At 42.9% G+C, this 27,987-nt stretch overlaps 2 protein-coding genes and 1 long non-coding RNA gene across 15 annotated transcripts in view; 1 reads left to right on the top strand and 2 right to left on the bottom strand.

The window, feature by feature from the left end:
- The window catches only part of LOC148891797 (5'-AMP-activated protein kinase subunit gamma-1-like), a 55,210-nt gene extending 52,257 nt beyond the window's left edge, over positions 1–2,953 (bottom strand). The window contains exons 1-2 of one of the 2 annotated variants that reach the window (XM_089007720.1): positions 2,930–2,953; positions 2,731–2,851 (exon numbers count right to left, since the gene is read on the bottom strand). In XM_089007720.1, the coding sequence (XP_088863846.1) occupies positions 2,731–2,817 (87 nt within the window). In that variant the 5' untranslated portion in view covers positions 2,818–2,851; positions 2,930–2,953. Of the gene's footprint in view, positions 1–2,730; positions 2,852–2,929 lie in introns of those variants that run through there. The other variant, XM_089007719.1, reaches the window with a different exon arrangement.
- LOC148891796 (uncharacterized) lies at positions 2,906–4,864 on the top strand. Its single transcript, XR_016116394.1, has 2 exons — positions 2,906–3,044; positions 4,164–4,864. It is a non-coding gene; the product is annotated as an uncharacterized LOC148891796 (long non-coding RNA).
- An 8,420-nt stretch (positions 4,865–13,284) lies between these two features.
- kmt2cb (lysine (K)-specific methyltransferase 2Cb) overlaps positions 13,285–27,987 on the bottom strand; it is a 79,352-nt gene continuing 64,649 nt past the window's right edge. For 9 of the 12 annotated variants that reach the window (XM_089009078.1, XM_089009087.1, XM_089009086.1 and 6 more), the window contains 17 exons: positions 27,520–27,711; positions 26,544–26,708; positions 26,332–26,461; positions 24,377–24,524; positions 24,102–24,286; positions 23,882–24,018; positions 22,882–23,146; positions 22,473–22,612; positions 22,173–22,277; positions 20,978–22,082; positions 20,744–20,880; positions 20,192–20,334; positions 19,676–19,850; positions 16,912–17,028; positions 16,757–16,830; positions 16,309–16,417; positions 13,285–15,227 (listed from right to left, as the gene is read on the bottom strand). In XM_089009078.1, coding sequence (XP_088865204.1) covers positions 15,138–15,227; positions 16,309–16,417; positions 16,757–16,830; positions 16,912–17,028; positions 19,676–19,850; positions 20,192–20,334; positions 20,744–20,880; positions 20,978–22,082; positions 22,173–22,277; positions 22,473–22,612; positions 22,882–23,146; positions 23,882–24,018; positions 24,102–24,286; positions 24,377–24,524; positions 26,332–26,461; positions 26,544–26,708; positions 27,520–27,711 — 3,417 coding nt within the window. In that variant the 3' untranslated portion in view covers positions 13,285–15,137. The remainder of the gene's footprint in view (positions 15,228–16,308; positions 16,418–16,756; positions 16,831–16,911; positions 17,029–19,675; positions 19,851–20,191; positions 20,335–20,743; positions 20,881–20,977; positions 22,083–22,172; positions 22,278–22,472; positions 22,613–22,881; positions 23,147–23,881; positions 24,019–24,101; positions 24,287–24,376; positions 24,525–26,331; positions 26,462–26,543; positions 26,709–27,519; positions 27,712–27,987) is intronic. The other 3 variants (XM_089009084.1, XM_089009081.1, XM_089009080.1) reach the window with 3 other exon arrangements.

The raw sequence follows: 27,987 nt of genomic DNA, 5'->3' as shown, positions 1-27,987 counted from the left end.
AGTTGTTTTTGCATTTGATACAGAGGACAAGTATTCAGTATTCTGTAGGTTTGTTTGCATCAGATGGGCATTAGTCATAGTGATCTAGAGTGATGAAGATTCTATTTGACAGGCATAAACTTTTGCATTAAACTTGCCTGCTTTGAGTTCCAGTCAGACCCACCGTCGTATGGTGTTCCATAAGGTTCAATTTTGGGGCCACTCTTGGTCTAATTGGATTTCTTGCCACCTGTGTTCCAAGTTAGGAAAGCATGCCTTTTGCTGCTTTGCAATCGACACTCAGGTCAATGTCCTACTAAGCAAAAATAACGCTTCCGGACAAGTTGTGTCCATAATTTGTAAAATCACTTGAAATGACTTCTACTGAGCGTATTTTATAAAGATTCAACCGCATATAGCTATATTTTATGTTTTAAGACTCGCGCTGAATATTCAGGAAGTCTTGTTTTTAAGTTGGTGATGATTCCTGACATCACGGAGGGAACACCCCTGACCGAGAAAGCGACACACAATGTATTTTGCGGTACTTTGTTTGGTCTGAAAACTTGGTGTTGATCCGTGTTGATGGCGAAATTAGAAGGAAAACACATAAATAACGCGATGCTGAATCGTTGTGTGTTGCACCAAGACAACTATTTGATATTCGCTGACACAAATTCCCAGCAGACAAATCAGCCCATTTCCAACAGAGCTTTGGCGCCATCTTCTGCATTTTCTGGTTGCTATATTTCTGTCCAGATGCCTCAAAATGGCACGGAATAACTTCTTTAATCGAATGCAAACATTTATGCTTTCCTCTTCAGAACTATTTGAATCATATTCATACATAACTGGAGAAGTAACAAGAAGGCATCTTCGTCAAATCTGAAGCCATTGTTTTGATTCTCCAGCAAGGCAAGACGTCTAGGCGTGACATCACGAACAAGGGGGCGGGACCTTCTGAAACTGGCCACTTCCGGGTTCAATTTGAAGTCGTTTTTGGACACTTTAAGTCATTTTTATTGGTGTTTTGCATTTGACGAAAAATATCAGCCTGCGTGTTTTGGGTATTTTAGATGCTATAAAACGTTTTTCTGATGTCAGTTAGGAAACAAAAAAGTGGTGTCAGTTGTCCTTTAAGGCCACTTTTGTCCTGTCTGGAGGTAATCAAAAAAGTTTTGAAAGGCACGTATAAATGAAATGTATTATTATTATTAAAATGATTCAACTTCGCTGAAAAAAAAAAAAAACAAAAAAACAGATGTTATGATGTTTGGTCCCCGTGACCCTATTACATCTTACCCTGCTGACATCCCTGGCATGTTATTAAAGCCAGCCAACAGTCTCTAATTGAGGATTTAAGGAGGACAGTTGATTTTAAATTGGACCGGTCAATTAGTGTTGTTATGAAATCTACCTACTTTTTTGAAAAACCTTTGGCATCTAGCGAAAGTAAAGACTTTCCCTTCACAACACCACTACGATCCAGCAATTCATGACGCCATTACCCCTCCACCAGATTACTGTCATGCACGTTATTTTGAAGTCAGTTCTTCCCTCAAGTGTCTCCAGTCTCCTGCTTTCCCTTCTATTGGGAGCCCACAAGAGTGAGCACATGATTAAAATGTAAGCTCATTTTAAGATTATTTTAGAGTAAGTATTTGGTTTTAAATGGTCTTGGACCACCTGACCTCTCTGAGCTCTTCCACCTCAGGTGCCTTAGGTCACCACACCAGACGAGGTGACGTCCAGAGGAGGTGACGAAGAAGAGCCTGAAAGGGAATCAAGATTTTTCCATTGCAGGACATTCCTTTGGAATGACCTTCCATTAAATTTTGGGCAAATCACCTCTCATTCCATCTTTTATCAATGTCTCTATCTCTCTATATATCTATATACCTATACACACATACAAACAACTTTGCATTTTTGGGAGGGTGGGGTGTCATTTATAAAAGTTCTCAATTTTCAGGTGTTTTTATAATATGCCTGTGGCATGTTTAAAAAAACACAGAATGAAGAACTACAGCGAACTTTGCACTTGGGCCAGACCAAGGCCAGAATGATACAATCAGATGATATGACCTCTGTTGACTTTTTTTGTTTTAGACATTAACCTATAACAACAAATGGTTTGCCAGTAATGCATATCTCTAGTGTAGTAAGAATTAATGTACCCCCCAAAAAATAATTATTTTTCTTGTCTTGATCCACTGATAAAACAGTTATGTAAATTTTATTCTACCAAACATGGTAATAATCTGCATAACCACAGAAAATTCTGGTCAGGCCCCACATTGCACATAATTTAGTCAAAAGGAGCTTCACTGTTTTTAAGGGTGACATGCGTCTCATGAAATTGAGCAATTTATCTTTTGTCACCATCTCGACCAGATGAGGCAGTAAGCCACTTCTTCAACCGTGATAGTGTCATTCAAAATGATCAGCTTTATTATTTTTTAAATAAATATGCCTCTTGGAGAACCTCCGGCACAGGAGTTTTTGATGTGGACCACAACGTAATTACTGTAAAAAATACAGACTAATAAAACGGTCACTCGGTGGAAACAAACAGCAACCTATATATGAACTTTGCTCGCTGCAATTGATTGCGCTGGTGTGGCAATGATGTAGAAAAGGTACACACACGTTTCCGAATCATGTCAATCAAAGCGTCGCGTGCGCTTCCGCCTCCCATTAATTAGCCGATGGAATATTTTACAACAGGCAAAGTACACTTGAGCGACTTACGGGCATGTTAATACGTAGACTTCTCCTCCTCTTCGGAAGCTTCTTGGAGCCTCCCTTATTGCTGGGCTCCATCAACGTGCTCCCCATTTTCACAAGAAAAAGTGTGCTGCCGCGTAAAAAGCTGAATCACCAGTGGTGATTCACCACTGTAAATCATCAGCAACAACCCTCGGAGCGAAATTGGGGGATACTCGCTTACCACAGTGTCGGGACAGTTGCTGCAGCTCCACCAGGAAATGGGCTGGACCCGTCGGCAGAGGCAGGGCACGCTTCGACGAATGGCTTTCGACCGCCCCTCGTTTACACGCATTACGGTAAAAAGAGCCGGAGAGAAAATTCAAAACATGCAAGGTTTGCCAGTTTATGGAAAGAATATTCTAGTTTTAATTAACCGAGCCCATTCATATTTACCTGCTGAAAAGAATTAAAATTAATGACTTCAGTAATTCAATGCTTTTCAAAACATGACATTTTTATAACCGGAATAAAAATGCACACTATGTGATTTATGAAAAATTTATACAGTAATGCCATTAGTAAACAAAATGTAAAAAATAATTGTTACTCTCCCTGAGCATAGATTACTAAACTCTGGGTACGTATTTGTTAACTGGTAACGTATTAGTAAACTGTGGCTCCATGTTATGTATTAAAAATACGTCGGATAAGGTTCCCCTCCCCTTCATCAACACACACGTCACAATCAGGCCGAAATTGGGAAAAAACGACTTTAACGCGATACCATTAAATGTTTCGCCCGTAGATGTCACTAAAACTACCAAGAAAAAAGAATGTCGAATTCGAAAGGCATAAAATTCTCCTATGGTGTCAATCAACCATTAACGATCGACCTGATAAAACTCTTATGAAAAATCGTTCGTACCTTCGATGATAAGTTTAGGATTTTGACATTGCTGTGTCCCCCACAAGAACTTTTTCGGATTATGCAGCCCCATTGAAGAGGACATATTTTTTTTCCAAGATGTACAAATCAAAGACAGATAATCGATATTTTCTGGACACCACAGAAGATACACCAGACTGTTTAGCTACGTGCAAATTATGAAAGGAACCATTATATATTGGATTGGATATGCCTTTATTAGTCTCACAGTGGATAAATTTACATTTCACAGCAGCAAAGTGATATATATATATATATATATATATATATATATATATATATATATATATATATATATATATATATATATATATATATATATATATATATATATATATATATATATATATATATATGTAACGGAGTTGTGCGCTTAGATTATTAAATTATGAAGGAAGTGACGCAACGGCGCACAGTGTGGCACTATGTCCCGCCCATGGTTTCCAGAACAATCTCGAGGAGATTCAGGTTAATCACAAGACGAAACCCATGCGACTTCACCCATACCTTCTGCCATACTGTGTTGCAGAAATAAAAGAAATAAAAAGACACATCCACGCGTCTCGTCTTCATTAATACGGCAGCATCGTGGGGATGAAGACAGTCACTGTTGTGACACCCGTCACATTGGTGCCGTGACCCGGATCACAAGTGACTCTCCACTTCGGACTGGGACCGCGATGCTGCACAATGAAGACGCTGTGCAGTCCCATCACTCGGTGGACGGTGTGTCGACCCCCGTTTTGGAAATACATGTAGTGTGTTAATTGTCTACCTGCTGTTTTGCAATTAGTGTGTTTTTTTTCATGTACGTGTTTTTGTGTGTTAAGGCTAAGAATGAGCTCCTTACAAGTAACAAGTAGCACACCTTTGAATGAGTGTGTTGGTAGAGGTAGAGGCTTCCCAACCGTGTTACAGTTGTGTAGTGCAATCCAGAGTGGTGTAGTTTGTACAGAGGGGAATGGGCAGGTTCAATCTGAGGCCACTTATGTTAGTGGGGACAGAGTTCCTTCCCAGACCCAGTGCAGTGCATCTACGACGAGCGCACAGACAACTGATACACCAGCAACAGATACCTTTCTCCAGTCTGTCACAGTTATGTAGTGCTATGCAGGGTGATGTAGTTTGTACAGAGGGGAATGGGCAGGTGCGAGCTGAGGCCACTTATGTTAGTGGGGACAGAGTTCCTTCCCAGACCCAGTACAGTGCATCTCCGACGAGCACACAGACCCTGACACACCGGCGACAGATCCCTTACTCCAGTCACCTGACGTAGTTGGTCAGATGAGTGACATAATTAGACAGCATTCTTGTACATCCTTGCCCGATAACCTTGTCTATTGTGCCTGTTGGTCTTTCTGTTGTCTTCCGTGTGTATGTTGCCTCACTTCTGCATAATTTAAGGGGGGTGTATGTAACGGAGTTGTGCGCTTAGATTATTAAATTATGAAGGAAGTGACGCAACGGCGCACAGTGTGGCACTATGTCCCGCCCATGGTTTCCAGAACAATCTCGAGGAGATTCAGGTTAATCACAAGACGAAACCCATGCGACTTCACCCATACCTTCTGCCATACTGTGTTGCAGAAATAAAAGAAATAAAAAGACACATCCACGAGTCTCGTCTTCATTAATGCAGCAGCATCGTGGAGATGAAGACAGTCACTGTTGTGACACCCGTCACATATATATATATATATATATATAGTGAGACCTCAACTTACGAACGCCTTATAATACGAACTTTTCATCATACGAACGTCAAATTTATGAATATTAAGCCTCATAATAAGAACTATTTTCATTTTACGCACTTCGGTGGAAGTGTGTATACATAAATACATAATCTTTTGCGGAAGAACACGAAAGCAGTGATCTTCGGCAACCGAACAGCGCTCCAGCCGACGCTACTTTGCACACCCCCTCTCATTGAATGCACAGGTCCATCGCCTCCTTGCAGCTTTTTGCTTATACTTTTACGATTATGGCACTGAAAAAAACCCACCACAGGCTCGTGTTCAGCCCAAGAAGAAACACAATAAAATCACCGTCGCTGAGAAGAAGGAGATAATTGAAAAACACGAACGGCGTGTGCGTTTGTGTGATTTAGCGCCAGAGCGCGGCTATGCTAAGTCCACCATCGCTACCATCCTTCGCAACAAAGAAGCTATCAAAGGTGCGTCTGTTGCAAAAGGTGTTTCCATGCTCTTAAAGCGACGGTGTCGGGCAATCGAAGAAGTTGAAAAACTTCTGTTAATTTTGATTCACGAAAAGCAGCTATCCGGCGACAGCGCGAGTAAAGCTATTTTATGCGAGAAAGCACGGCTAATTCACGCCAAAATCGGCATGCGCCAACCTGGAAGTTCGGCGCTTATTCAGGATTTTAAAGCCCGTAACGGATGGTTCGAGAACATCTGAGGGCGAGGAGGAGAAGGCAATGTTGGCAAAGTGGAATGATGTGCAGGCTTTTACCGAAGAGTTCCATCCAGAAAAGACTGGCTATGACAATCATCAACATGATGAACGATAATGTGATGCCTCAGCTTCGTAAGACCTTACAAGTCAGAAAGCAACAGGTGTCAATTAAGAGGTTTTTAATCAGCAAAAATGATGAGGAGTCTCCAAAGAAAAAAGAAGAGAAGCCACACCAGAGGTTAAGTTACCAACAGTCCTTATGGAAGGTGACTCTCCTTCCATCAAGCCATCAATGACCATCAAAAAGGTAAATACAGCTTTATTTTACAGCACAGTTTATTTCTTTAATTACAGTCCTCATGTAATGTGCCTCTCTTTCCAAACAGCAAGTCCCTATGACCTTCGACCTCCAACGCCATTCCATCAAGTCATCAATGACCATCACAAATGTAAATAAAGTGACTTTATGATACAATGCAGTGTATTTCTTTAATTACAATACCATAGCACATTTATTATGCATAGAATAAGGTATGTTGTGTGTAGTTTTAAGGCTTATTTAGTTGAAAAGTATATTTTATGGAAACCCGGGAACGGATTATTCCCATTTTAATGGTTTCCTATGGGAATTTTTCTTCGAGATACACACTTTTCACCTTACACACTCTGTCTGGGAACCAATTAAGTTTGTAAGTTGAGGTCTCACTGTATATGTGTGTGTGTAACGGAGTTGTGCACTTAGATTATTAAATTATGAAGGAAGTGACGCAACGGCGCACAGTGTGGCACCATGTCCCGCCCATAGTTTCCAGAACAATCTCGAGGAGATTCAGGGTGAGTCGCAATTTTCTGTTGGTCTCGATTAACGCGCATTTTCATGACAATATCTTATTTTATTATTGTATATTCGTTGCGAAGATGGGATGGAGCAACATTATCCTTCGGCAGCATCCTGTGCGTCTGAGCAGCCCTATTCAGGGTCCGCACTGCTCACCCCTTATAGGGGAAGGGTCTAGAAAAGGTGACCTAAACATTGCTTGTTCCACCACACCTGGGTGGCCCACCGCAGCCACCAAGGCATCCCCCCTCTGCGGTCGAAAACGAAATATAAATAAATTAATGACTATGAACCTGGCTTCCTGGAATGTTCGCACCCTCCTCGATGCTCGAGACGGGATGGAGAGACCTCGAAGACGAACTGCCCTCATCGCACATGAGCTCAGGAGGTACAACATCGATATTGGCACACTCAGTGAGACTCGGTTCTCAGGCGAGGATTCACTCACAGAAGTTGGTGAGGGCTACACCTTCTTCTGGAAGGGTCTCCCAGAGAATGAGCGAAGACTCCATGGAGTTGGCTTTGCTGTGAAAAGCAGCTTACTCAGTAACATCCCTGAGTCCCCCCAAGGCATCAGTGAAGGGCTTATGACCTGGCGTATTCCCCTGGTAAAAGGTCGCTTCGCAACTTTAATCAGCGCCTATGCTCTCACCTTGGATGCTGACGATAACACCAAAGATGCCTTCTACGAGTCCCTGTATTCTACCATATCCAAAATCCCCGCCTCTGATAAACTTGTTCTGATGGGTGACTTCAATGCCCGAGTAGGTACTGATGCCAGGCTCTGGAAACAAGTAATCGGAAGACACAGGACGGGGAAAATCAACAGCAATGGCCTCCGACTCCTCACTCTGTGCTCTGAGCATCAGTTGATTGTAACTAACACCATCTTTCAACTGAAAAAGAAATACATCACATCATGGATGCACCCCAGGTCCAAACATTGGCACTTACTGGACTACATCATCACAAGGCAACGAGACCAAAATGACGTCTGCATCACACGGGCCATGCGTGGGGCTGAATGCTGGACTGATCATCGACTGATCAAGTCCAGGCTTAAGCTGAGAATTCGACCTCCTCATAAGAAACAGCAACCCCTAAGGTGTCTTAACACCAGGGCCCTGGAGTCCCCAGAGTGTGCAGCCAGCTACCGCAACAAGCTGGCAGAGGGACTTGCCAGCCTGGACAAGGACACCAGTAACGGTGACCCTGATATTGAAAGCAGGTGGAAAAAATTGAGGACGACAATTCATCAAGCTGCCTCTGAGACCATCGGCTTCACTCAGAAACGTCATCAAGACTGGTTCGATAACAGCTCAGCTGCCATACAGGAGCTTCTGGAAGCCAAGCGCAAAGCCCATACCACACTTCTCTCCAACCCTCATTCTCCACTTCTCCTCTCTCACTACAAGGCCATCCGTGGTGAAACACAGAAACAGATGAGGATGATGGAGAACAAGTGGTGGCTCAGCAAGGCCCAAGAAATCCAGAGGCATGCAGACAACAACAACACACACGCCTTCTATGATGCTGTAAAATCCCTGCACGGCCCACGAAGACAACACATTGTCCCAGTTAAATCTGCAGACGGTTCTGTACTACTGAAGGACAAACAGCTAATACTTGAGCGCTGGGCAGAGCACTTTGACTCCCTGCTCAACCAAGTAAACGCTTCAGACACATCTGTCCTTGACTCCCTCCCAGAGCTTCCATCAGTTCCCTCCCTTGATGAACCTCCTCAGTTCACAGAGGTCCTCTCTGCAATCCGGAGCCTTAAAAACAACAAAAGCCTTGGCCCTGATGGACTTCCAGCTGAGGTCTTCAAGAGTGGCGGTTACCTCCTGACACGGAAGCTTTACCACCTCATCTGCAACATCTGGCAAAACGGGACACTTCCTCAGGAATGGAAAGACAGCAACATTGTTACCATTTATAAAAGGAAGGGGGACAAGTCAGTCTGTGGCAACAGCCGTGGCATCTCCCTACTTTCTGTTGCTGGCAAGATTCTTGCAAAAGTAATTCTGTTCCGTCTTACATTGTACATTACCGAAGATATCCTCCCAGAGACACAATGCGGTTTCAGGAAGGATCGAAGCACTCTGGACATGATCTTCGCTGCGCGCCAAGGTCAGGAGAAATGCAAGGAACAAAACAAGGACCTGTATATCACCTTTATCGACCTTACAAAGGCATTTGACACAGTTAACCGTGACATTCTCTGGACCATACTGCAGAAATTTGGCGTTCCCTCCAAATTTCTCGGCATCCTAAAACAGTTCCACAGCGGCATGCAAGCAACTGTACTTGTTGGTGGCCAGCAATCTTCCCAGTTCCCTGTGGAAGTCGGGGTTAAGCAGGGCTGTGTACTGGCCCCTGCTATATTCAACCTGTTCCTGATGGCAGCTACGCCCCTCTTCCATAAGTCCATCCAGGAAGGTGGTGGCGTACAAATCCAATTCCGCCTGGATGGTAGCCTGTTCAACATCAGATGCCTACAGGCCAAGACCAAGACCCTGATCAGCGACATCCACGAGCTACAGTATGCAGATGATTGTGCTCTATTGGCCCACAGCCCAGCTGCCATGCAACATGCCCTTGATACCGTGTCCTCCGTCTACCGATCACTCGGTCTCGTGATCAATGTAACCAAAACGGAGGTCATGGCAAAAGAGAGTTCTCCTACCCCAGCGTTCACCCTCAGCGGCACACGCCTCAAGGTTGTCCAACAATTCAGCTACCTCGGCAGCATTCTAACACCCTCCTGTCTAATTGACGACGACGTCCAGGCCTACATCTATCAAGCCTCCAAAGCTTTTGGCAGATTGCGTACTCGTGTGTTCGAAAACAACCACTTAAGAACTCCAACAAAAGTCGCAGTCTACCAAGCAGTGTGTGTGTCCACGCTGCTATATGGTGCAGAAGCCTGGACCATCTATCGACGCCATGTGAGACGCCTTGATGCATTCCACATCAGGTGCCTCCAACGAATCCTTTGCATCACCTGGCAGGATCGTGTCCCACACACCGACATCCTTCAACGCACCGCCTCCACCAGTATCGAGGCTATACTGGCAAAGAGGCAACTCCGGTGGGTTGGACATGTCATCCGGATGCCTAGCTGCCGCTTGCCTCGGCAGGTGCTTTATGGACAACTCCTGTCAGCGAATAGGAAGCCTGGTGGTCCTAAGCTGCGATACAAAGACCAACTTAAACAGACTCTAAAGAAATGCAACATCAAGCCCAGCGATCTGGAGTCAGCTGCAGCTAACAGGCCACTGTGGCGTCCCTTATGCCACGAAGGGGTGACACAACTTGAAAACAAACCCACCCAGAGGAGGATCGTGCGGCACGAGCAAAGACACCTCTGTGCTGCTTCAGTACCGCCTCGCCAGCCCGGTCCTGGCCTCACATGTCCTGAATGTGGCAGGATTTGTGGCTCCAGAATCGGGCTTCATGGTCACCTACAGTGGCATCGACGCCAGCGCCGATAACCACTGTCCAATACCCCACAAAGCAATGGAAGCGACGTCATCTTCGACTTCGATGGACTGCCAAGAGAGAGAGAGACTTTGCTAAGAGAAGGCAAATGGCTATTGTGAATACTTTCTTTCAGAAGAGACAGGAACATAGGGTGACCTATAAGAGTGGAGGCAGAAGTACACAGGTAGACTACATTTTGTGTCAACGGCGCCATCTAAAGGAAATCAGTAACTGCAAAGTAGTGGTTGGTGAGAGTGTAGCCAGAGAGCATAGGTTGGTGGTGTGTAGAATGACACTGGCAGTGAGGAAGATGAAGAAACCAAAGGCTGAAGTGAGAACAAAATGGTGGAAGTTGAAAAAGGAAGAGTGTTGCATCACATTTAGGAAGGAGGTAAGACAAGCACTGGGTGGGCAAGAGGTCCTTCCAGATGACTGGCAAACTACAGTGAACATAATCAGAGACACAGGTCGGAAAATACTTGGTGTATCGAGTGGAAGAAATGTAGATAAGGAGACTTGGTGGTTAAAGTAAGGGTGCCAAACAAGAGGCCTATGATGACTTGTATGCTTGGCTGGACAGCAAGGAAGGTGAGACTGACCTTTACAGGCTGGCGAGACAGAGAGACAAAGATGGTAAGGACCTGCAGCATTTACTTTCATTTAATCATTGTATTTAGTTTACATTCTTTACTTAGTATGCTGTGTGTGGATTCACTCTTCCTTCTATTACCTTGTAGAATTCTTGTCCATTAGCATCTGGACCTCCTGAGTTTGTCCATTGGTCTTCTCGTGTGGTTCCAAATGGTTCACCAACATAGAATCTTGTATTGTGTCTGTGTGGTGTTTGTATCTTTCCTTTTAGTTTCAATGTGTATTGTACATGAAACTTTCCGAACATTTGTTTGACATTGTTTTGTACGTCTGGATCGTAAGACTCCACATATTGCGGTTCCAATCTGAAGAATACTTGTGGTGGTGCCTTTGTGACCATGAATGGTGCCAATGGATGTGCTTTTTGTGTGTAGTCAAATGATCCTACTTTCTTTCCCCAGATGGGCCCATATATATAGGGAGGAATGTCGGTGCCATTCGACTGTTATCGCTGGACAGCTCTGGAGCCATTGTGTTTTTTTTGCGCCTGTAATGGGCAGCATCTTCACAGCCTCGTTTTGTTCAGTGGAAGGTCGGTGCTGTTAGACAGTCTGCGGCTGGATGGATGCATGGCTTGAGGAGCCCGCGATAAGAAAGAAGGAGCGTCGGCCCAGAGCGCCAATGCGTATATGGAACTGTCGCGGGATGGAATTGAAGCTGAGTTATGGACGACAGGAGATGTCAGACAATCTCTTTTCGTCAATGGATGCCACAGCTGCGTGTTTGCTTTCAACATTTAGCTTGTAGTCGACGTGCACATTCCACCATGATGTCCCTGATCCACTGGTGAAGAGATGCTTTGATCCTCTCCGCTTTCATCTGGAACTGCTTTATGTAACAAAGAGGGTACAGAAAGTGCTTAAGAATGAATGTCTCTCTGTGTCTTTGTGTTGTCATGTTATTTGTTATTTAGGTTTTTTTTTTTGTTCTTTTGACTTCAAGACGGCGCCGCGAGAGTGGCTGCTTTTCCAGCAGCTCCTGTGTTTTGCTTTTCTACTTTCATAACTTTGCTGCTGTGAAATGTCCAAAATCCAATCTCTCTCTCTCTCTCTCTCTCTCTCTCTCTCTCTCTCTCTCTCTCTCTCTCTCTCTCTCTCTCTCTCTCTCTCTCTCTCTCTCTCTCTATATATATATATATATATATATATATATATACACACACAGTAAAGTCTCGTTATATCGATATTCAAGGGAGTCCGAAAAAATATCGATATAACCGGGACTATCGATATATCCGACCCTGTTTGCATGTAATTTTCTCCGTGCGTGCATAGAAATAGTATCGATATAACCGGGACTATCGATATATCGGATTAGATTGGATTGGATATACCTTTATTAGTCTCACATTGGAGAAATTTACATATCATATATCGATACCAGGAATACTACCACCAGGAATCTCTCTCTCTCTCTCTCTCTCTGTCTCTATAGAGATTTCTATAGAGAGAGAGAGAGAGAGAGAGAGAGAGAGAGAGAGAGAGAGAGAGAGAGAGAGAGAGAGAGAGAGAGAGAGAGAGACAATAATACAAAATGCAACGTTTTGTATCATAATATTGTATAATAATTGAGTGATTTACTGAGGTGATTCCTGGTAGTACAGGCCAAAAGCCACAACTCAATTGTTTTTTTCTGCACAACAGAATAATACAATGAACCACTGTGTAGTTGTAGTTCAACATTCAGAAATTGGCATACTTTCATTTATATATGGTTATGTATCTTTGTTGAAAAAAAAATACGTATTTGATTTGCTGTGGTGGTGCTTTGGCTCCCCAAATTAATGTATTTCCGGAGTACTAAGTAACTATGTTGAAGTGAATTGAGAAGTGTCCTTCTGTAAAAGAAGTGCATTGCCACGACCTTATGACATCTGACGTCATGGCAAAATTAAGGAGCAATGTTCGAGTCGAGGGCGGCCCGGTAGTCGAGTGGTTAGCATGCCGGCTGATTGAACACTCCAAATTGTCCTTACGTGTGAGTGCGGGTGGGTGTTTGTCTCTGTGTGCCCTGTGATTGGATGGCAACCAATTCAGGGTGTCCCCCGCCTAGTGCCCGAAGATGACTGGGATAGGCTCCAACACCCTCAGAGACCCTAATGAGGAATAAGCGCTACGGAAATGGATGGAGGGATGTTTGAGTCGAGAAGCTTTAAGTTGACCGAGGAGGAATTTGTCACAATCCTGTGGCACTCTTGGTCACTAACAAATGGATTTGACATTTTCACTGAAAACATGACAGTATATAAAAGCACACAATATGATAACATGTAAAATAGTTTATTTTTGTAAATGTTTCTAAATTCAACTCCACAAACTCCGTACTCTGTACACTTCAAAAGGCATTTTCCAAAAAACAATTAAACAAAAAAACCAAAACAAAAGAAACACCCCACCCTACCAAAAAAAGTGGGTTGTGGGGGGAACCATAAATGGGACTACTTTACAGAACAAAGAAAATGTAGCACACACTGGCAGGATGATGTCATATCATACAAGAGAAGGAAAAAAAATATTTAAGAAACAATTTTGTTACAACCATTCATTTGAGAAAATATATACAATTGACTCGGAAAGTTAAAAAAATACATGCCATATACATTACGAGTTCTAAGACTGTCTCCAAAATTTGACTTGAAATTGTGCACGCAAAAAAACGTTTCCATTTTCTACGCATGTGACGTGTGACCTGTGTGTCAGTATAAGAAATAGTTCTGAATAAAGACAATGGCATCTATGCAAAGGAGAGAAGTGACGGTGGCAAAAGTTCCCCGGCAATTCTTTCTGTTCAACATACACAAACATAAACACACACGCACTCTGGTTTGTCAAAGTTGTCGCCATCAGCAACACCTGCCTGCACCTTGTTTTAAAAGCAACATAAAAACAACAAATATACATTGGTGTTCCAAATTGTGTTAAAAAGTTAAAAAGTTGTCCTTTTCGGGTTTCCAAACCTAATTCACAGTTCATTCAAAATCAAACCTGATTAACGGCTGACAGACAATCTGTCACCATTTGGAGAGTTGATAGTTTCAATCTGCAACTGATCATTTAGCAACAAAAATAGCAATTTTTTTCATTCTTTGAGTGGTATACGTGTGTGTGTAAAGTCACAAAACACTACAGCTACAATACCTTACTTTTACAACAAAAATATTTTGTTAATTCTTGTGGTTATCTTACAAATTCTGTACAGAATAATCATAATATATACTCTCAAACAGAAATAACGTTCAATCTTAAATAAATTTCATTGACAAAACAGAACAGGGGAGGAGAGGAAAAGAGGAACAAAAAAATTAAAACACCTAACATTGAGGGTTAAGGTAGTATTTGGTCGGTTATTCCTATACGTTTTCTTTATGTACATTTATACAAAAAAAGTAACAGCAGTGAAGTGTCTTCTCACTTCACAAACATATCTGGCCTTCAAATCATCACCGTCATGTAGAGAATCAAATTCATTCACTCGGTAATAAATACAAAATTCCACACAAATCACATGACGGAGACCGATGATAAAACTGACTCATGGAATCAAGTATTGTGTGTGTGTGTGTGTGTGTGTGTGTGTGTGTGTGTGTGTGTGTGTGTGTGTGTGTGTGTGTCCATTTTTTTTTCATTTTTGTTGTTTTTATTATCTTTTTTAGTGCAAGTTAATATTCCCTTCGCAGTTTCATTGCTGTACATTCCTTATTCAGTGATGTCTACATTTAGTCATACACACAGTACGACACACGCAAGCGCGCGCGCACGCACGCACACACAAACAAAAGGGCCTGCCCTTAGTAAGCAATAAGGCCGCACCCTGCACAGTGCTTTCTCATTCATTGGTGAATTCCACACCTCGTGTAAGCCGCACACGTGTTTACAGACACGCCCACTCACAAACAGAGACAGAGAGAGGCGTGGCAATGCAATGGCCTCGCACATATGGCACACGTCGCATCCTGCTACTTGTGTTCCATTCACTTCTATCCAACTCGGATGCCCTCTGATCCGTCACAAAACGACTTCCGGGTGAGACGGAGCCATCTCAGCATCCGCAGGCAAGAAGCTGGGAATGTTTTTTTTGTCTTTCTTTTAAGGTTTTTCAGTATCGCCGTCTCTCCGCTCAGTAGATCCACTTCCTGCACTCAGCAGTGCCGCAGTGGCACGTCACCTTGTGCTGACTTACGGGATCGAACTGGTGGTCAAAACACAGCTGGAAAATGAGAGAGCAGATGTGTGAGGGAAAGTTGCTTGGGTTTCAATTTCTCCCATAAGGACGGATTTATGTGACATTTGTTCTGGAGAGGCACAATTGGGATACACGTAAAAATGTTTCAATTCCATTCGAAATTAAACTGAAGAGCAATTTGACAATGGCCCATATTGTTCAAGGTTGTCACCGTACATAAATCAGCCGCATCTGCTCTCAAGGGACCTGGGTAAAAAAAAAAATCACATCTTTACCTAATGCCACTATTTTGTTGGTTCCGCCTTCGAGTGTCATTTAGTATATTCCTTTTTAATGTATGTTTTTTAGTTGCTTTATTTGGAGATTTGAGATTACGGTAGTAAAATCCTACTGTGCCAGGATTGATTGAATATATTTTCACATGATGGCTTTGTTTGTAGATGAATAGATTCAATGGCTCTCTTTTTAAGGACACATGGGAGTCATGGCGTAGGCAACATGACCACAATGTCGACTTTAGTACAGTAAAGTCTCGTTATATCGATATCGGATATATCGATAGTCCCGGTTATATCGATACTATTTCTATGCACGCACGGAGAAAATTACATGCAAACAGGGTCGGATATATCGATAGTCCCGGTTATATCGATATTTTTTCGGACTCCCTTGAATATTGATATAACGAGACTTTACTGTATTTAGATATTTTTGTTTTAACATATTTCTATGCTGTGAGTGGAGTTATTAACATACAATTTGAACATCCACTTTATTCAATTCCAAGCTATTATATCAATAATAAAGGAAGCCAAGTGTAATTCAGCACTTCGACCTGCTGTGTAAATTCATGCTAAAAGTAGAATGGAATTTCCACTCATTCCGCTTCAGGTATTCATATTAACAAGAATGTTAATGTGTGACAATTTTACCCCCTTCCCCAAAAAAGGGATGGCTTCAATGTTGCTCAACTTTTGTACCTTTCTAGTTGCATTACAAAGGAGCCTTTTTCGTTTCTATCAAAATACACCTTCTCCTTAATACAGACTAATTGTGTAACAAAGTGTCAGTCATCTCATCTAAAAAAAGGATCAAGTATATGCACCTCCTCTCCTCTTTCAATCCGGCGGATGCAGCTGATGATGATTTTGTAACCCCTTTCAAATGTCACAACCTCAGCAACACAGTTTGGGTCACAAGAGTGGTTGATGTACCTGTTAAAGAAATTCAAGATTATGAAAAGAAGGTCTTCTCTGCCCAGCTTTATCCGACAGGTGGCCTTTTAGTATGAATTCAAAAGTGTGTCAAGGAACACATTATGAAACAATCCAAATAGTCAAGAGTTTGAGATATGCTGATCGTGTACGACACAAAATACATTGAATCCCCTGAGCCCGAGGCAACCCGCCTACCCGCCGATCATTTATTTGAGGTCAAGACTGCACTGAGACTCCATAGAAAAGCCAAAGGCAGCAACATCCCACTCAACTTTTTGACTGCTTTGTTAAAGTACATAATTCCTAATGAAAACCCTCAAAGCAAACGCCACAGACCTGGCGAGGCCTCCCGATCGGGTCGCATCGACAACATGCTCGCTGTCGATACGGAACATAAACACAGCTCGATTCTGGAAAGGAGATGGGTACAATCATTGTTAATCTTATTCCCAATATCTTCCAGGTGATTGACAGGTGAAATGGGTGCTTACCTGAGATCTATAGACCCTGTCCTTCCTGATGGCGACCTCATTGCGGAGGACTGTTCCATTGTACTCGATCACCATCGTTTGCTTTTCCATGTCACGAGCAGCAAACAGCCCAAGACCCTACAAATGTGCCATGACAGTACATTTCCACCTTAAAACAAAACTCATTCCATAAAACAGAGTAACTGGAGTTTTAAAGGACAACCGACGTCACTTTTTTGTTTCCTAACTGACATCAGAAAAACATTTTATAGCGTCTAAAATACCCAAAACACGCAGTATGATATTTGTAGTCAAATGCAAAACACCAATAAAGTGTCTAAAAAGTACAGTAAAGTCTCGTTATATCGATATCGGATATATCGATAGTCCCGGTTATATCGATACTATTTCTATGCACGCACGGAGAAAATGACATGCAAACAGGGTCGGATATATCGATAGTCTCGGTTATATCGATATTTTTTCGGACTCCCTTGAATATCGATATAACGAGACTTTACTGTACTTCAATTTGAAACCGGAAGTGGCCAGTTTCAGAAGGTCCCGCCCCCATGTTCGTGGTGTCACGGCAAGACGTCTTGCCTTGCTCGAGAATCAAACAATGGCTTCAGATTCGGAGATTATGCTTTCTTGTTACTCATCCAGTTATGAATATGATTCAAATAGTTCTGAAGAAGAAAGCATACGTTTGCAATCGATTAAAGAATTTATTCCGTGCCATTTTGCGGTATCTGGGGGCGGGAAATGTTGCACCAAAAAGAGGCAGAAAATGGCGACAAAGCTCCGTGTAAGGAATTAATCAGCCGGTTTCCACAGGCTGATTAATTCCTTACACGTAGCTTTGTCGCCATCTTCTCCCTCTTTTTGGTGCTACACAAAGTTTTCAGACCAAACAAAGTACAGCAAAATGCATTGACGTGATGGAAGGACTGCTACAATGTGTCCTTTTTTCGGTCAGGTGCGCTCCTTCAGTGACGTAACATACGGACTCGTCACCAACTCAAAAACAAGACTTCCGGAATATTCAGCGCGAGTCTTAAAACGTAAAATATAGCTATATGCGGTGGAATACTTGTAAAATACGCTCAGTAGAAGTCATTTGAAGCCATTTTACAAATTATGGACACAACTTGTCCAGAGACGTCGGTTGTCCTTTAAGTACCGTATTTTTTGGATTATACGTCGCTCCGGATTATAGGTCGCACCAGCCAAAAAATGCATAATTAAGAAGAAAAAAAAACATATAGGGCGCACTGGAGGATAAATCGCATTTTTGATAAAATCCAACACCAAACAACATACACGCCATCTTGAAAAGCAATTTAAAATAAATTAATAGAGAACATCAGGCTCCGTTTCACTTTTTTTTCCAACATAACACCGCAGCTCTCGCTCTCCGCAACTCCGATGGACACACCTCCTTTTTGGTAACCCAGAACAGTCTTTTACAAGAGTTATTCTGATAACTCTAGCACAAAGAACATGCTAACAAGTTTACCAAAACAGCAGGTTTTACTCCAAATCACCAAATCCAAGGAAATATTCACCACTTGTCACTTTTAAATAACTCCCTTACAAGTTTTTCGCTCACTCCAAACTTTCTTTCTGCTGCTCGATTGCCGTTTTCGCCTGCATATTTCACTATCTGCAGCTTGTAAGCTGCAGAATATGACTTTCTTTTCGGTGCAATTTTTATTCAGCCCTTCTCAGTTGTGTTTATAAATAACAGGTGTTACAGAAAAATCTGACCCTCCAGAAACCGCGACCGCGGGGACGACAGATTCTGACGGATTACCTGTAACACCTGTTATAGAAATGTGTAGGCTACTGTCTCTGCGCTCACAGATTTTGACGGCTCACAGATGTTCCAACACCACAAATTCAGCACAGGCCTAGAGCGCGCTCTTGCGGTTTAATGTGAAAATAACATGTGAAATGATATACAGTAATAAAAAAAGCATATATAAGTCGCTCCGATTTATAAATCGCACCCCCGACCAAACTATGAAAAAAACTGCGATTTATAATCCGAAAAATACGGTACTGGTAATTGAAATGACTTGTTCAAGGAAAAATCAATACACACAGTTAAGGGGTTACTCTTTAAGAATTGATCAACCCCTAATGTTTGTAAATTATGGTAATAGAATATCAGACCAAAATGCATAAAACAATTCAACAATATTAAACCGCTGAGTACCATAGATTGGTCGGCATTAAAGGCTGACATGTCAACTTTTGGTGACATTATTCTACAGTCTGGAACACCACGTCTGGCCTGGTCAGCCTCTAGACTTCAATAGAATCTAAAATCAGATTCAATTTTCCACGTGAAAGCCCAAACCATTTTGTATTTATATTTTGAGTTTTTCTGGTCAAAAGAACGGAGCAAAACACCTCATGAAGTGTGTGCAACACACATAACTCACGACACAAAAGGCCTGTGCAATAATGGTAAGCACTACTGACCTTTTGCTTGAGCATCAGACGAGACACTTTATTTCACAATGCAGGTTTTATATCTATTATGTTGTGATTTTTTTCTCACACAATCTTGACTGCTATTCTGTTTCCATAATCAGTAGGTGAAAAAAAAATTATTGTCCAGCAAGGGGATCCCTCATTTGTTTCCGTGACTGTATCCACAATCAGGACAATGGTACTAACAGCACACATTATCCAATTAGATTAAGAGTTAATTAACACATTTTTGATTCAATTGAAATGATGTTCATGATTAAAGCTCGGCGGTTGTAAAACTGACTTGGATGCAGGAGCGGGCCAGGTAGACATTGGCTCTCCACTCGCTCTTCATCCAGCGGTACTGTGAAGATCTCGGGTGCACGACTGCCGGCTTGCTGTGGGAGGAGGCACCTTCTCCCTGGGCCACATTCTGGTTCGATCTAGCACTACCACCAGATACAGCCAGCGCCTGTGGCCTATAATGCAACAGATATGTTATTAATGGTGTGAAAATAGAACATACAGAAAACCCTCTGTACGTCAGTGCCAAAGGGAAGAAAAATGAGCAATACATTATTTCAAGCAGCAGTGGATGGAACTTAAAAATCTGTGGTCGTGCTGTTCAAGAAGGCATATTCAGTTCACACTGTACTTTTTTCACACACTGTACTTTTTTGATATTGCATTACCATGGGTTAGGGACAGACTACAGATGAACACGTAATGTAAATAATCAGATGAATTTGCTGTCCATGGAATGGAACAGCGCTGTAAAACGAAAACGATCGGCAGTGATGCTGCTTTCACCAAATCTTACCTGATGACCAGAGACGTGCGAGGGGAGTTGGTTTTTGGCTGAGCTCTGGCACTGCCAGCGGGATTGTACAGGAGAGGAAGCTCCATAAGAGGGCTGCGCCCATAACGAAATGAGTATCTGTCACAGGCCTCCACTCCAGGGAGCTGAAATAGAGAGGAAAAAGTCATGGTTACAGGTTAACAGTCAAGCCCAATTGGGGCGACATCTGACCCACCACATCATTTTATGTGAAACTGTGAAAGCAAATCATGTGCATCACCTACCATGATAAATGTTTGTCCAAACATTTTAAATCATCAAATGTAATAATGGTTAGATATTGCAGGCATTAATTTCTTTTGACAAAAAGATCTATAGTTCAATAAATTGATGGATAGCTAGTTTTGGAAGTCAAGGATAATTTGTTGAGTACCTATATGTGATGTAATGTTTTCACAGTCATAGCAGCTGTCTGAAGGCAACCGTGCCCTTGACTAAAATGAGGTTGACACCCCTTCTATCGTTTCACAGTGTGCATATCACAACGCTGACAACGTCAGAGCTCATACAAACCGATTCAGTGATCTTGGCAACAGCAGATGCTGTGAGCCCAAACAGGTCCTCCCCTTTCAGATAAACTGGAAAGAGCTTCAGTGTGCCAGATTCTGTTCTTTTTTCAGCAACAGGACCCAGAATCTGATCCCAAACACCTAACATGAGGGGGGGGGGGGTAAGATTGGAAAAACGTTAACGATGTTTGCCCGCAGTAAGTGTTTCACTTACTCTTCAGGAATTTCGAGCGCAAACCTTTAGCAGTGGTGTCCGTCAGGACCAGATCTTGATAGCCCTGTTCAATGACTCTGACAGTAAACTCGGGTTGTCCATCTTTTTCTTCAACAGAACAGACGTAGCGGCAACGGCGGTTGCCATGGCGCATGCTCCAGTATATACGACAAGCCTCGTAGCCGACTGGAAAGATGGCAGTCGTGGAGTGGAATGCCGCCATTTGCATGGGCGTGAGTTGGCCGATGGCGTGTAGCACCAGGCTACCTATTCTGAAGGTGTAGCCCAACTCGGGTTGCTGCACAACTGTGGCCATCTGCCGTACTTCGTCCCTTTGGACGTAAACACGTCGAAAGACAGCAAAGCAGCGCAGCTCGTGTTCCAGAGCATGTCCGGCCGTACCCCGCGGTCTGTGGGCGTGGCACAGCATGGTCTTGTCCTTGAAGAAGGTGCAATGGGCTTGCAGGGCGCATGTGAAATGGTAGACATTGGTACAACGCAAGCGGTGGCAGCCGCTCGTGGCGCCCGTCTGCTGGCAGTAGACACAGCGCACCGTTCGTCCACGACGCAACGCCAGCTCCACGTTGATCAGGGCGCCGGCTTGCGTCTCATACACCTCTGTGGACCACAGGGCGCAGTTGAGGTGCACCCACACGTCCAGGTCAAGATTGAGCAGTCGAGCGGGACCGTCAGTGATTCCATCTCCAAACTGATGGCAGAAACAGCATCGCCTGCGGTCGCGCAGTGACGCGGGAGGACGCAAAGAGGCACCAAGCTTTTTTAGGAGGTCATCAATCTTATCTTCTTCTGGGAGTTGAAAGTTTCCTCGAGGCACCACCACCTGCACAGTCCACTTTCTCCACCGAAGACCCTTTAGTCTCTTTACCTGATGCCAAGTCTCGTGTGACCTGGGCCGGGCCTTCAGCTTCACTGTCACTCTAATGGCGTCAGACCTGGTTGTCTCACCAGCGACGGGGAAAGTGATTGGAGAGGTCGATGGGGGGGAGTGTTTTGGCTCAAGCTGGGCTAGGCAATGAACATCCATTGAAGACATGTTGTTGTTATACTGGTGCTGGGTTTTAGAGAACATCTCTCTTTGATCCGAGGCTGCTATGAGCGTCAGGGATTCCTTGGTTGATGAAAAAAGGAGTGAGGAAAAAAAGTGAAATACAAGAAAGAATGATGAATGATGAACAGCATCTCTTGTACACCGACAAACCTTGCATTCTGAGGATGACTTGGACTGCATTGGTGAGGAGCAGTAGAGAAGGAAGCAGTTCTGACTACAGAACACCAGCTCGTCTTTGAAACGGCTGACAGATTCCTAAAGAAGGAAATTGTGCAAACAATGAGAATTTGATGTAAATCTCAATTTCTATCTGCTATCCGTAGAACTGATAGAAGAAAAAATACGTTTAAAAAAGTTTTAAAAAATCCAAGAAACGGTGAAGAAAGTCTAAGTATTAATTTACACGACTATTAAACAAGAAGCAAATACCAGGCGCTGTATATGCAGTACCTTAATGTGAGAGGGGAGCTCTTTGATGGATTTCTGCACTCCATTTCCCAGCACCACCACTTTACAGTTGCAGCACCATTGAGGTTTACATCCAGGGCTGCCAGAAATTCTCTGGTCAGGCCCCCGAGCTATTGCGGAGCCTAAACCAAAGCAAGAGAAAAGAGGAAAAACTCATATGGTTCACAGATCATGTAGGCATTGAATTAAAAGCAGCGTTGGGTGTTTTTAAATAGTGCACACATGCCTTGATAGGCCCAATAATTGGGTGTCTCTTAAAAAAATCAATAAAGTATAATTAAAAAAAAAAGAGTTGGACATTTGGTATGACTTCATTTATTCATTGAAAACACCACACACACGAAGAATAGTCTCATGAGTGGTGACTAGAGTTCTTGAATCATCTCCTTACCTGGGCTGTTGGGATGGAAGCGGAAATGATGCGCCTGATGTTGCATCACTCCCATCGTGCCACCAGGCCTGATCATCTGTCCCGGGCGACCATTAAGGCCTCCATTTTCTCCCTGGCCATGGAAAAGCAAAGGAGGGCGAAGTTCCCCACGTGGGTAAGTGAGCATGGATACGGGCCCCCGGTCTGGGGTGCTGCTGACCTCGTAGCTGCTGGGGATCTTCACACAAAGCAGCTCTGAAATGGCTGCAACCACTCCAGTGATGTTCTGAAGAAAGGAAAGAGCGTAATTTATAAACACTCATCCGTTGTTGACCTTGTATTTTTAGGTCTTTACCGCTGTAAATCACGTCATCATCATGGGGCAACTAAATATACTAACAGCAATGAATTCAATGACAAAAAAAGGAATGGCACGCGACACAGAAAAATTATGAGTGGCAACAACTGAATTTTGAGGTGTTTCTTTTGAACATGTACTGTACATTATTACAAGTGAAACGCAACCGTTTTCACTGTTGTTGTGTTGTTGCAAAGTGATCATTTTCTGTTGATCGATCAGTGGCCTCGCTCAATTGCACCTGATCGATTACCCTACCCATGTTTTACAACGGATTCTAAAGCACAAAAAGGAAGTGAAAGACCTGTATTGGTTAATTAAACTATACTGTAAGACATTCCTCAATCTCCAGTGCTATTGACATATTTTATGAACCTTGCTGTCATTGCATTTTACCGAGTATCTTCATCTTTATTAAGTTCATAGAGTTGCTTTTTCTGTAGCCATAAGGGGACACAAGTCAGTGTCTTATTGTGCCAGTCCAAAGCCAGGATAAATACAGAGTGTATTTTAGGAAGGGCATCCGACGTAAAAGCTTGGCCAAAACAAACATGCGAATCAAACCTCTGAAGTTGGAGGACTCTGATTCTCTGTGGTGACCCCTGAAGGGAAAAGATGAAAGGAAAAGAAGACAATGTTTTCACTGAATTTGAATCCTCTTACCTCAGCTGCAGCTGGCCTTAAAGTGATGGCGACAGAAACCAGCCCTGATTTGGAATTGTTGGACATGGGACCAAACGGGGGGCCAAAGAAGGTTCCCGAAGGCTCAGTCTTAATGTCTTGCAATTTGATCTTTGATCCTAAAAAGCACAATTGGAAAGCTTAGTTTACCCCAATGACATTAAAAATAAAAGGAAGAGAATCTGCATTGAAACAAAGATACCTTTCCCATCCGGTGCAGGAAGCATGGAGAGCACAGGGGACACACAGGGGGATGGTGGTTCTTGCTTCACCAATGACAGATCTGGATAACGACTAATTTCCATGCCAACCACACTCTCGGGGGACGAGGATGGAACAAAACTATCAGGTGTGTCCCTTTCCTTGCAAAGCTCCTGCCCTTTGTTACTGTGACATTGTTGGGAGAAATACAGTCAAACTCATGTAGCTTTCTATGGAAATAAAGAACAGTATTGCTTGTATCCATATATCAGATACCTCAGCTCCTCCTGGTTATTGTGGGGAGGGGTCGGAAGGGATGCAGGAACATCCACCGTTTTGGGACCCTGAGCAATGGCCCGAGCTAGAAGATCATCTTCAGTCCTAAACGGGACATGCAGTGGCTTCGGAACAAGGCCTTTGGACACTGCAGATAGAAGACCATGGAGTTATAATGTGCTCTTTGAATTCTAAAAATATTCATCCATCCATTCTCTTCTGCTTATCCGAGGTCAGGTCATGAGGACAGCAACTGTAGACACTGCACCGATCTGCCTGTCGCTTTCTGGCTTCTGCCCCCGACTAAACACACTTGTGAACAACACCGTTTCCAACTGAGTACTCAGATTTGAGGTCGGCAACCCAAAATGTTGAAAGATCCACACTGGACCCAAAAAACAAATCTGTCTGAAAAAATTAAAACCCTTATAAAAGCCTCATAAAAGGAAACTAGCGGAATGAAGATCAATTGCAGCATTAAGACGGACAATATAATAATAATAATAATAATAATAATAATAATAATAATAATAATAATAATAATAATAATAATAATCCATTTCATTTCTAAGTGCCTTTCAAAACTCTCAAGGTCACTTCACAGTCACAGGGTACGTTTTTCTGTGGGTGAGCAGCGGCAGCCACACGCTAGATAGCTAGTCAGCCAGTTAAACCGCTAATAGCTAGCTAATACTTAGCTAAAAGATAACTAACAGAGAGCAAATAGGTAGCTTGATAGCTAGCTCGACTGTCATAATTTATGATGTAACAGGAACCCTAACCATGAATTGTTTTCAAAGTTTACTCATATGTGTGTGAATGAGAAGGACCCAAGTACAAGAGTGATGCTACAGGGAGAAGAGATGAAGAGGGTTGAGGATTTTAAGTACTTGGGGTAAAGAGGGAAAAGAGGAGAAGAAGCGTGTCCAGGCAGGCTGGAATGGCTGGAGAAAAATGTCAGGTGTGATATGTGATAGAAGGGTTTCAGCTAGGATGAAAGGAAAAGTGTATAACAGTGGTGAGACCAGTCATGATGTTTGGACTGGAGACAGTGCCACTGAAGAAAAGACAGGAAGCAGAGCTGGAGGTAGCAGAGCTGAAGATGTTGAGGTTTTATTTGGGAGTGACCAGGTTGGATAGGATCAGGAATGAGTACATCAGAGGGACAACTCATCACTTTGAGGAGAAAGGCATAGAGGCCAGATGGTGGGGTTTGGACATGTTCAGAAGAGAGAGTTACTCGGGAGAAGGATGCTGAGCCTTGAACTGCAAGGCAGGAGACCGAAAGGAAGACCTAAGAGGAGGTTTATGGATGTTGTCAAAGAGGACATGAAGGTAGCTGGTGTGAGAGAAGAGGATGCACAAAACCGGGTTCGATGGAGGACACTGATTCGATGTGGCGACCCCTGAAGGGAAAAGCCGAAAGGAAAAGAAGAAGCCTCATAATGAAGACAATACACGTGGTTTGCATCTATATTAGCCTACTATCAAAATGACTATGTTTTCAATACATAATGGGCCTTTGTGATTTAATTCAATGATTACAATTTCCTTGCAGTGCATCCTTCATGTGTATATGTTAAGTCTGGCTGCACGTGCATCTGGGAGGCTGAAAGCACACATTTTTGAGTCATAATAGTCTTGTGCCATGACCTATCCTAATCGCAAAACCACTCTAGTGAGAGTTTAAGATTGTGCCTTTATGAAAGTAGAACTACCACATCATCTGCAAAAATCAGAGACATAATACAGAGGTCACCATAACAGAACCTGTCCACACTGGCTGTGCCTTGAAATTCTGCCCATAAAGGTCACCAACAGTCAGTGACAAAGGGCAGACCAGGTGGAGTTGAACATTCTTTGGAAGAGAATCCGACTTTATGTCGGCAATGATGACCAAGCTCCAAAAATGGTCGTACATACAAAGTGGTGTACAGTAAATGTGTGCATTTTACCCATGGCTGCTGCTTTGTTTGCCAGCTCTTCTGTTGTAGCGAAGCCATTGATCATTTTCTGACGATTCACAGGTGGTGGCGTGGGGGGAAGAGATGCCGGAGGTGTTGGCGGATTGCTCATGTTACTCTGCTGTAGTAAAGTGCACAGTCCTGGTCAGTTCATGAATTTAGACAGACGGTCCAACAGCATCAGGAATGTAAGGAGAGATCACCTTGTAGGCCAGTTGCGAGTAATAGTCGGAGACGCCATCCAATGAGGCGCTGCCAAACGTGCCTGACAGGAGGTTGTCTCCATTGAGCTGACCGGTGCCATATGGAGCAAAGTGGGCAAAGTTGACCCCAATCAGTGGCTCCATGAGGGGCAGCAGAGAGAGCTGCTATGAATCCAAAGAAAAGACACATGAAAGGCATGAATTATACAATTGGCATGCCTTTTACTTTATTTAACAGCTTCCCCACATTCCTCACCACTTTCATGCGTATGCTGTTAATTTTAATGTGCTTTCAATATTTTCTGAATTCACCTTTTTATAGCCAAATTTGAGCCTACTCACTGGGGGTTTCTCGCAAGGGTGCATGATACATTAAAAAAATTGCAATTCTATGTGTTTATCTGTATCTTAACCAGCTCGATGCATCACCATTCAATGAACACTATCTCGGGGCATTATCACTAACTAGCCAAAAATACATTGAGCTTGCTTACTTTGCAACTTTATGTATTTTTTTTTTTAATTTATCTCATTATTAATGTTATGTTATTTCTGTATGTATATGTTAAACACAGCCATAACATGATTTTGATATTCAACACATAAGGCATATTGCATATCTTATTCCCGATATCGTGCAGCACTACTTCTGGTAGAAATGAATCAAACGTAAAATAATCAAAAAGTCTTTTTCCAAATTCACTGAGGACAGTGACAATTGCAAGCAGTGGTGACCCATTCCTCTGACCCACTTTTATTCACGATCAAAATGATCATGAAACTACTGCCATACTCTGCCCACACAAGACGGGCTTTGCAGTTTAATTCAACCTTTCAGCTGCAATTTACAATTGGAGGGCGGGGGGGGGGGATTCACACACATCTTAGCACAATTGGAAAGAGATTTGTTTCATATTTAATTTAAATTTCATCTTAATTATATTTACAAAGGCTCTCATCAGCTCATCGGTCTTACCTGTTTTATTTGGGTCATCACTGTGTCAGGGCCGGAATTCATCAGTTGCCTCTCATCACCTTCCTTCTTCCTTTTCTTGTAGCGAGAGGCAGTTTTCTCCCCTCCTTTTGGGTTTCTTTTATTCCTCCCTTTCTTCTTCTCCTGTTCACTGAAGAAATGTCCTTGGAAGTCCAAAGTGCCATCAGAATACACCTGAGGATGAAAATAATGTCACACAAGACAAACGTTCATCTTCTTTAATGAAAGCTCACTGATTGACTTCAACATATTAAGCTTGGTGTTCAACCAATTAAGATAAAACTATTACTTATTACAATTATCTTGAGTCACTTCAAGAGGCCAATCTCTGAGTAGAATGTTTCAGAGACATTGGTAACTTTGAAATGAAGGCAGGGTAAATACTTGTTTTTGCCTAATATTGGTGTAACCTACTTGAGTTGCTGTTTGACTCACTATGTTGCCGACTCC

This window comes from Hippocampus bargibanti, linkage group LG11, assembly GCF_051943395.1.
Source record: "Hippocampus bargibanti isolate YZ-2025 linkage group LG11, ASM5194339v1, whole genome shotgun sequence".
In the NCBI taxonomy this organism is placed as follows: domain Eukaryota; kingdom Metazoa; phylum Chordata; class Actinopteri; order Syngnathiformes; family Syngnathidae; genus Hippocampus; species Hippocampus bargibanti.
The sequence above is the reverse complement of the archived record's forward strand: the minus strand, read 5'-3'. Positions and strand labels throughout refer to the sequence as shown.